A 9,362-nucleotide genomic window follows, 5' to 3' on the forward strand; every position below is an offset into this window, starting at 1 on the left:
TTCATCAATCAAAACTCTTTTCAAATTGGTAACTAAAAATTTATATTTTCTTGACCTTTCTTTCTATAGTATTTGCCAAATTTCAGCATCAACACAAATAGTGATATATGGAGCCAAAAACGTCCCATGGAGATAGATAGATTTTATAATGACAATATTAAAATATTATTTATAATTATAATGATATTTTTAATTAATTATTAAATTTCATTACTTTACTTTTATTATTTGCCTTGTTATATTATCTATTTTTTCTCTTATTAGTATTTTAGATATTTTTTTACTCATCTTGCTTCAATATTTAAGTTATAACTTATATTATTTTCAAAAAAAGTTTTAACTTAAACAATAATGTTTTAATACATTGATGAAAAATAAAATATATGTATTGGAAGGTGGATATAAATAAATAAATAAATAAATAAATAAATAAATAAATATATATATATATATATATATATATATATATATATATATATATATATATATATATATATATATATATATATATATAAAGAGAGAGAGAGAGAGAGAGATTTTAGGAAGATTTTTAAGATTTGATTTAAATTGTTGAGAGGAAGGATGACATGAGGTAATAAGATAGGCTAAACCCTTGATAATTCGACTTAATGAGAGGGGTGGAAAGGGGAAAGGAGAAAAAGTTAAGAAGAAAGCAAGAGAGGGGGTTTGGAGAAAAAGAGAGATGCTGATGTTTGGTAAATTGCTGAAACCCTTGGTGAGTGTTTTGCTTTATATATAGGGTAAATTGCTGAAACCTCCCCTAAAGTTTCTAATCATTACTAAAACCTCTCCTGAAATTTCCTAAACTTTTTGATGCAGTTGCAAGTAAACCCCCTCTCTTAAAATCCTCTAACAAGAGGCATGAAGTGATAGTCCCCATAACACCTCCGCGGACCATAAGTCCATAACCACTACTGGCAGTAAGATGTTGTCATCACCTCTTTGGGGGTCATTAGACCTGCATTTCCTAGTAAGCATACGACAACTTCAACTTCTCCGTCTAGGGGAATATGCCCAGTCCACTAATAACGAATGCAGCAGCAGTCCACTAATTAGATTGTATTTGGTTTGAAAGAGAAGGTAGGGAAAGGCAGCGAAACCTTAACAAATCTTGTATAGGTTTCCCTGCCTTTCGCTTCCTTTCCCTACCTTTTCTTTCAAACCAAACATAGCCTAAATGCTTAGTTTTTCTGTTGATGTTTGGAAATGGATGATGCGGGAGAACCAGATTGTTGATGCACATCTGTTGAGGCTTCTATATAACTGCCACTTGCAGTAATGGTTTGTAAATGCTAGAGCAGAGGCTTCCTTGTTGCAGAGGTTGACTGCAGATGTATGGAATTCTGAATTTTGATTATCTATTTGAATCTTCTTCCTTGTTTCACTAAAGTGGTTTAGTGAAACCACAGGGGTATATTTAAGTAATTTGTCCTACTCCTATCTTAGAATTACCTTTCTGATATTCTTTGTGATACTGATACTTTGAACCTTGTCTATGTATGGAGCAAACTACCCGTCCCAAAGCCTCACCTTGTCAAATCAACTTGGTTTCCCATTTTCTTTTTTCTCACCCACCTTTTGAACTTGAATATTTTCTCACTGATTTAGACCGTACATACCATTAAGAAAACCTGAAAAAATTAGCCCATTTATAATAGAAATAATTTGAAAATGTCTATAGACAAACCACTAAAAAATGAGGAATTTACAGTGCAGCTTTGAACCAACTTCAGATTTTATTCCAACGCATCTCTATGTGTATCACTCCATTCTTTGAATTGATTAGATGGTATTTCTCATTGGTGCGTCCGTTGTTCACAACATCAGTAAGATTGATGTGCACATGTCCCAAAGATTCCTGCATTACACATAAAAATATTTTAAGCCTAAAATATTGTAAAGGATGGAGAGAAACTAAAGCACTCTTCTTGTGGATCAGTGCAAAGAGAAGAATGGATATTTTTTTTATTGGTAGATTGTCATATTTTATTAATTAATGATAAAAAACCATAAATCCCAAACAATCCTTTAAGCTGCCTTGCTGCCTTACCCTGTATTACTTTTCAGGTTATACATTCTAGTTATCCCTTGCTTGGCTAAGGCATCTGCCAAGCTTTTGGCAGATCTATGAACCTATATATCTTGGGCTCTCTTAAAATATGTCTAAACTGCCGTGGACCCTACATATACTTCTTAGCCATCCCAGAACAACACGGCAGCCACCTTCCACTAACATGTCACTAAGATTCAGTAACTTCCCCATTTCCAGTCGTTGGTGAGTAATGTGCTAAGATCAACCCACTGCTCTTCCAAATTACAACATCACCACCAATACCTGAAGGCCGCGGATTTCCCACACAACTTCCATCAAAGTTCAGTTTGAGTTGTTGCTGCATTGAAATTTATCAAGTAAAAAAAACAAAAGAAATTGTTGCTGCTTTAGGGGTGGGGTGGGCGTAGGGTGGTATCTGCAAGTTTCTGGATTCTACTACTTGGATCCAATTCTGCAGTAGAGCAGAATTTCAAAACTACAGGATTTTAACTCTCCCAATAATATGCAAAGATTATTTAATCCCAGAAGATGGTAAAATATGGAGGTAAGCTAGAACATTGTAGCTGTTCTTTACTTTGTGCACAAACAAACATAGAAATCTCTCTCTCTCTCTCTCTCTCCCTTGAGTTTCCAGATTCACTATACCAGTCCAATTCTGCAGCAGAGAAGATTTTGGAGAATAGCTGATTTAAAATCTTTAGTTCGTTGTGTTTTTTTCTTTTTTTTTTTTTTGGGGGGGGGGGTACTTCAATTATTTGAATTCCTAAAAATTGGGGAAGAAACAGAATTGATGCCTATTCTATGCCCTCTGATTCAAATCACAGCCTAAATGTAAATAGATGGTGATCTTACCTTTCTTCTGAAGCCAATGCCTGTCTGCTTACTAATAACTTCAATATAAATCTTTTCATTTAATGGAGCCTCATCTAGCATGAACTGGAATTCTTCATTCCAATATGGGTCTCGAGTTTTCTTCTTCAGCTGGAGAAAACATGATAAATAGAGGTTGTTAAGAAATGACAGAAGAAAAGATCACTTAAAAACTGTATAAATACTTAATAAGAAAAAAAAATCTATAAATAATTGCAAGAAGAAAGAGGTAGAGCTAAATGCATGCATACATGCAATGTAAATATGTGCATGGGACATGGAATTAAAAATCAACATTGGCTTTGATACACCTAAATAACATTTGAAATGCCAAGAACCAACTGGCTGAAATCTTCACACACAAAAGCCAAATTCCTCCAAAGTTGCATTGCAACAATGCTTAGTTGACTAGATTGGCTGAAATTACTGTTATACAGTGGTTGAATCATTTGATAAACTAAGCTAACAATCCTCAAGTCAACAAATATTATCAATGACTTAGCCATGATTAACTATTGAACTGCAAACAAGACTCATAAAACCAAGTCCAAGTTTGAGCATGAAATTTCACCTTAGTTTTCTTCTTCTCTCCTTTATAAAGGACCATAGCATAAGGGTTATTGTGATGCTTTCCCTCAACATCGTTGGCACCATGGACTATAACTAAAAGCAACCCTGCCTCACTGAAGTGAACGTCTTCATATAACATACTGGTATCACTTTCCTTCCTGCTATATATATCCAGATGCCCACTAAATCTGTTATTGTCTTCTTTGAAAGGATTGAACGTCAGCACAACCACAATTTTCCCTCTTTGCTTCTTGTTTTGAGGATCATTTGGATTTGTGTTCTTGAGAAGATCAAGAGTAAATTCTTTTGCCTCATGTGGAACCAATGATCTCAGGGGAACTACTTGCATCCCTAATTTGTCATGTGTCCCAACCTGTTGAACCAGAATATGAAATTCAATCCTCTCCAAAATTAGCTGATTGAATCCTGTCTGTTTGGGTCCTGATCCAAATCTAGACTTTAAGTTCCTTCACAAAGCAGGATCACCTTCAGCAATTTTAAGGTGAAAACTGAAGATATCTTTTGAATTAAGTTAATCTACAAGCGTTTTATTTTTTTCTAACATCATTATAATAAAGAAGCAAAACAATATAGAAGTTCAGGAAACAGATGTGATAACCTTGTCCCAGTCATAGACATGTAATTGAAGGACTTGAGACTCAGGATCTTTCACAATAAGTTTAAAAGCCTCGTTCCACTCAGGATTTAAGTTCCTCATCTTGACTGTGGTTTTCCTTGCTGGAAGCCTTTCACCACTCAATCTGAGTTTAACATATGGATCAGATGTTCCCAAGAAATCCATCTTCATGAGCTTGAGAGCCCGTACAACCCTCACATGTAATATGCCAACAGGCTTACTTGCTGCCCCTCTATCAAAAAAAGAATAATCTTAATAATAAGAAAGGAAGTTCTAAAACAAAAGGTTTTATCATTAGTTTCTCATAGAGATAAAAATCAGTGGAACCAGTGCCATCACATAGCTTCAGATCCAGATTGACAGTACATAACTCTTCTCTAGATGATGTTCAAAATTATCGATTTGGCTCTCAAAAATGGTTTTATTTTCCTGAGTTTAAAAATTTGGTCTTAATACAAAATTCTCAACCTTTCTATATGATCATAAGTAATGTTTCTAAAACATGGATGCATGAGGTAAAGCACTAGGATCTTCTGATGTGAGAGGCACAAGCCTGAAGGTGCAAGGGTTAAGCTTCATGAGATCTCATTATTTCAAAAATATGTGAACTAAAATGAGAAGCCTAGAACTATGCAAAAAGGATTATATCTTTATATAAGAAGAATGTATATAAGAATTAATCATCATATAAACAATTGGATTTTAGGTAGTTCTTGTGCAGAGAATCCTACTTAAACCAATGTATGAAATACATGCTCTTGAGGCTCATCCCTAAAAGTCAGAGATGAGTGGTCCAATGCATGCGCAATTTACTCTTAAGCCTTACATTCTTTCTAATGCATTGATTAGATGAATTTAGTTTGGAATTCCATTTCTTCATGAATAAAAAAAGCTCAATCAACGAAGTTGTTGTATACTTTTAATATCAACTTATTCAACATATGAATCACCCAGACTATATCAACTGAATACTCAAAGCTTACATTGAACCATCAAGAATGGAGATTTCAAGGATTTGGGGCCACAGATAGAGGCTTGCAATTTGTTTTTTAATAATTTCCTGCAAGAAACAATAAATGATTGAACATAATTAGTTCATCTATAAAACACAGACAGGGAGACGAGTTTATATTTGACTAGTGTAAGAGCACGTTTGCTAGTTAACATTAATTATATACAATACATTGTATTTGAATTTAACTTTTATGACCTGCACCAAAACCAAAGCAAGTATCCGCTTTATATGGTATAGATATATTTGATATTTATCACCAAAATAAATTATGAATTACATAGATTTCAAAATCCTAATGGAATGGTTTTGAAGAAAAATGATCTTGTACAGAATCTACAGATACACAATTAAGAATTTTCAACATATGATTATAGTATTTAGTTAAAGGTCTCTGGACACGTGAATTAATATTATTAGCATTAAAACTTTTACAATTTTTATTGCATTACTTGTTAAGTAGTGCTGCTGCTTTTCAAAAAAAGTTCCTTCAACCAAACATCTAGAATTGTTTTCAGTCACCAGCCAAATATGTCAAGACTGGTTACAATCCCAACCTAAACCTAACAAAACATTTCTGCATTACCTGAACAAAATGATAAAAGCCAGGGATGGCCATGATATCACCTCCTAGCACTTTCAGTCCGAAGTCCACATGGGGCTGCAGTTATATAAGAGAAGATCATCATAAGTTTATCTGCCTTTGAAAATAAAAATTGCAATTCAATGTAAGTCAGAAAAGGATAAAAAATATATTAGATGGATTGTTGGGTGAGGGGTGCAGTGAGTATCTACTCTGAAGAGTTGGGAAGGTTATTAGCAGGCTTGTGATAGAACTTCAAAGTAGATCAAAAGAGCAAGTGCTGAGTCTACTTTTCGAATTTATGGTTATTGTTCATCACTTACCTTCTCCATCAAAGACAAAATTATGCTTGAAAAGCATGGAAAGGTTGGCACGAGAGGCTTCAAAGTTATGCGTGGTGTAGCAAATATTTGTATATCCACCAACTGACAAGTAACAACAAGCTTAATCAATATTTTAGGTAAATCATCCTTGTACTGAAACTGAAAAAACACAATTGCCAGCTTTTCTAACCTGCACAGTGATTTGTAAAGACAACAATTTTAGCACCAGAGTAATGTTGCAATTGCCAGCCCATCTAACTGCAGGTTCAATGACAAGTGCATTCTCATTGGTTTCATATACTTTAATCCCTGCAAGATAAAAAATTAATATTCAATTTAATATAATCTTGTTATTAACAAAAAATGAAATTAACACATAAAAGCAGCTAACCAATGTGATGCATGTGGAATGCAATGCAGAATGTGTGTGCATATGGGTACTCCCTATTACTATTTACTCTTAAAGGCTCAAACTCTTTGTATATATGCACCTAGGACTAGGAACCATGAATAGAAGGTTCCACAGACATGAATTTTCTAACATACAACTCCATTGTTGGAAACCTACAGTTCACAGGTAGTTAATGAGATCATCTAGTGTAGTTAAATTGTAGTTTATATTATACTTGTAGATTATGTGCTCAAAATTTTCTCTTATCCCTAGATGAAATTTAACTCAATAGGAGTATTATTTCAAAATGTGTTAATTTCAAAACATCACCCGTAAGAAGAGAAAATCTGTTACAAATTAAAGAGGCTAGAAGAGCTAGGGCTAGACCAAAAAGGAAATAGGTTGAATAGTAAGAAATGAAGGGCTCACAATTTAACAATGGACATGGCACTAAACAGAACCGAATGGTGAAACAAGATTCATGTAGCTGAGCCCATATAGTTAGGACAAGGCTATGATGATTATGTGTTCATCACAAAAGGCTTGATCAAGGGCTTAAGGAAAGTTAACAAAAAATAAATGTAAGAAATGCAGGCTTTAAATAAACTGATAGCCTCCCTATGGCGTAAACTTTAGCCAACTTTGGTGATGGCATTTTTACCAATCTGTGTACCTGCCTGCATAATCAGTTGCATGATGCATCTTAAGAGACGATAAGGTATAACCCAAAAACAGAGGATAGTCTGGATAGAACATGGCCAGAAGTTTGGTTTTAAATAGAAGTGTTCACGGAAGTGAACAGAGGAGACCTACTCAATTTTTGTGATTAGGTGAAGCTTGGACCTTACCATGAATAATAGGAGGAAGAGTTCCCAGAGTTAGAGTTTCAAATTCAATTGATTGTATCTGAAATTTCCCAATGTACTCTGCAAATATTGGCGCTGCCATGCATCTTATTGTTCTACATATTGCCTGAGCAGGACAACAGAATTGACAGAAATGTAGAGACAATCAAAAGACTCTGATAAGGCACTCAGATGGGTAATAGTATTTTTTCAATATGAGATTCTGACAAACTTAGAAATTAGAATCACCTTATTCAGGTAGGGCCACATATAAAAAATGAACCTGTTCATCCAATCGACCTGAAAATTCCAAAGAAGAATACTATCTCACCAAAAGATGAGGAAGAAGGAGGCCCTCCTTACAGGAAAGAGGGGGGAAAATCTAGCTTGAAACCAACTTAACTTGTTCTGTTATACTCACTCGATCATAGTCAGGACTCTTCACCCATAGTGGAATCTCGGATAGCACATCATCCAAAGCATTTGAATCTAATTCACTAAGTGTCCTAATAATTGGATCCTGCAAAAGTGAGCACCAAAAGAAGGCTTACAACTCAAAAGTTAATGAAAGATCACGAAATTTCAGATATAATCCTTCTTGAACAATAACATAATAAGGTGACAAGTTGCAAATATCAGGGGACTCAAAATATAATAAAAGAAATTCCCTGCAATCTACATAGAAAAAGAAAAAACAGAAACAGAAAACCAAGCAGAAAAAGAAAAATGAAGTACTCCCGAAACTATTATAGACAAACCAATAGAAGCAAACTGAAAATTCAACCGTTGCATATAAACAATACAGTAAAGAAAGCACTTGTTCATTGATGTTGTGTTCGGATGACAAGTGGACATCTTTATTTCAGATTGTTAAGAATGAATGGAAAGGAGCCCAGTGCTTGAAATCCTGAGATGTGCTCTAAACCTTAATGGGAAACCCAATGCAATCATTCATCCAGACCACTTTACAATGTCTCATCAAATATTGCAACAGGTGATCAAGACATTTTTGAGTATGAACAGAAATCACCTTCACATCTCTGGGCTCGAAGTAGATGAACAGAAAGTAACCCACCAAAAGCCCAACTGGAATCCCGATTCCGAAACCGAGAATACCCAATAAACTACTAAGAAATCCCATTTCTTAAACACTCAAACAGAAAGGATTGCATGCGGAGAAATAAAATCAAGAGCAGATGCAGATTGCAGAAGCAGAAGCAGAAGCAGAAGAAGAAACGAAAAGCAGGAAATGCAGCGAAGGCCTGCAAGTAGAAGAGCGACTGACGTTGCCAAAACGAAGTCCCAATCAAACCCAAACTCTCTTCTATTCTAGACTTCTTACCAGAAAGAAAAAACCGCCAAACCAGTGTGCTTGACTGCTTGTGTCTGGATTTTCAGTTTTTTCACCATTTGGCCCCAGAATCTCGTTTTTGTCACCAAAACTACGAATATGCCGTTAAGTAAAAATGACGTAAAAATACCAAACTCGTTCAAGGCAAAAAATGTCCCGATTCTAGAAAGCAATTTCTTTAGAGACAACGCGCTACAAACGTGGTGGTGTTTAACAGCTTTAAGCATCTATGTTAATTTCATTTGTCATATTTAATTTCCTTCTCCTTTCGTTATTATTATGTTCTTTTTAAAGATAAAGATCTCCTTTCGTTATTAAATGCAAGCGGGGTTCGCACAGAGATTAAGGAATCGTAGCACGATTGTTCACACGAATCACACCCTTCGTGTCTTTTAGCAAGTTGCAGGCATGCAGGTGGATCAATTCGTTCAAATGTGAACCATAGCAGTCCGGTTTTGATGAACCCGGTTCACTACATCATATGTCCCCCGGTTGGACTTGGAAGTCCAACTGTTCTGGTTCGAAGCATCCATACTCTTTCTATTTAACAATTGATATATTTTTTATTGAGTTTGACAAATTCACAGGATGGCTGTTAGCCCCCGTTTGAGAGTGCTTATATTTAAGCAATTATCGGAAAAATTGCTTATTTTAGATCGGAACCACACCAATAAAAACTTACATGTAAATCCCAATAAGTGTTTTT

The 9,362-nt window shown here is 34.9% G+C and overlaps 1 protein-coding gene across 6 annotated transcripts; it reads right to left on the reverse strand.

Annotated features, from left to right (window-relative positions):
* Positions 1 to 1,642: 1,642 nt before the first annotated feature.
* Positions 1,643 to 8,849, reverse strand: LOC148851762 (synaptotagmin-3-like). 6 transcript variants are annotated; one of them, XM_088947337.1, is made up of 12 exons: positions 8,648 to 8,849; positions 7,727 to 7,825; positions 7,555 to 7,605; positions 7,309 to 7,432; positions 6,260 to 6,378; positions 6,070 to 6,171; positions 5,750 to 5,824; positions 5,135 to 5,211; positions 4,134 to 4,383; positions 3,516 to 3,887; positions 2,927 to 3,055; positions 1,643 to 1,879 (listed from the first exon to the last, which is right to left on the reverse strand). In XM_088947337.1, the coding sequence occupies exons 3-12, from the start codon at positions 7,594 to 7,596 to the stop codon at positions 1,751 to 1,753; spliced, it is 1,419 nt and encodes a 472-aa protein (XP_088803463.1). In that variant the 5' UTR covers positions 7,597 to 7,605; positions 7,727 to 7,825; positions 8,648 to 8,849; the 3' UTR covers positions 1,643 to 1,750. The 6 variants fall into 6 exon arrangements, with proteins under 6 accessions (XP_088803463.1, XP_088803461.1, XP_088803464.1 ...); XM_088947335.1 differs by having other exon boundaries at positions 8,336 to 8,725; XM_088947338.1 differs by lacking the exon at positions 8,648 to 8,849 and adding an exon at positions 8,123 to 8,258.
* Between the last annotated feature and the right edge of the window lie 513 nt (positions 8,850 to 9,362).

The sequence above is a fragment of the Nelumbo lutea genome, chromosome 5 (genome assembly GCF_056320005.1).
Source record: "Nelumbo lutea isolate HS-2025 chromosome 5, American lotus-T2T, whole genome shotgun sequence".
Classification (NCBI taxonomy): Eukaryota; Viridiplantae; Streptophyta; class Magnoliopsida; order Proteales; family Nelumbonaceae; genus Nelumbo; species Nelumbo lutea.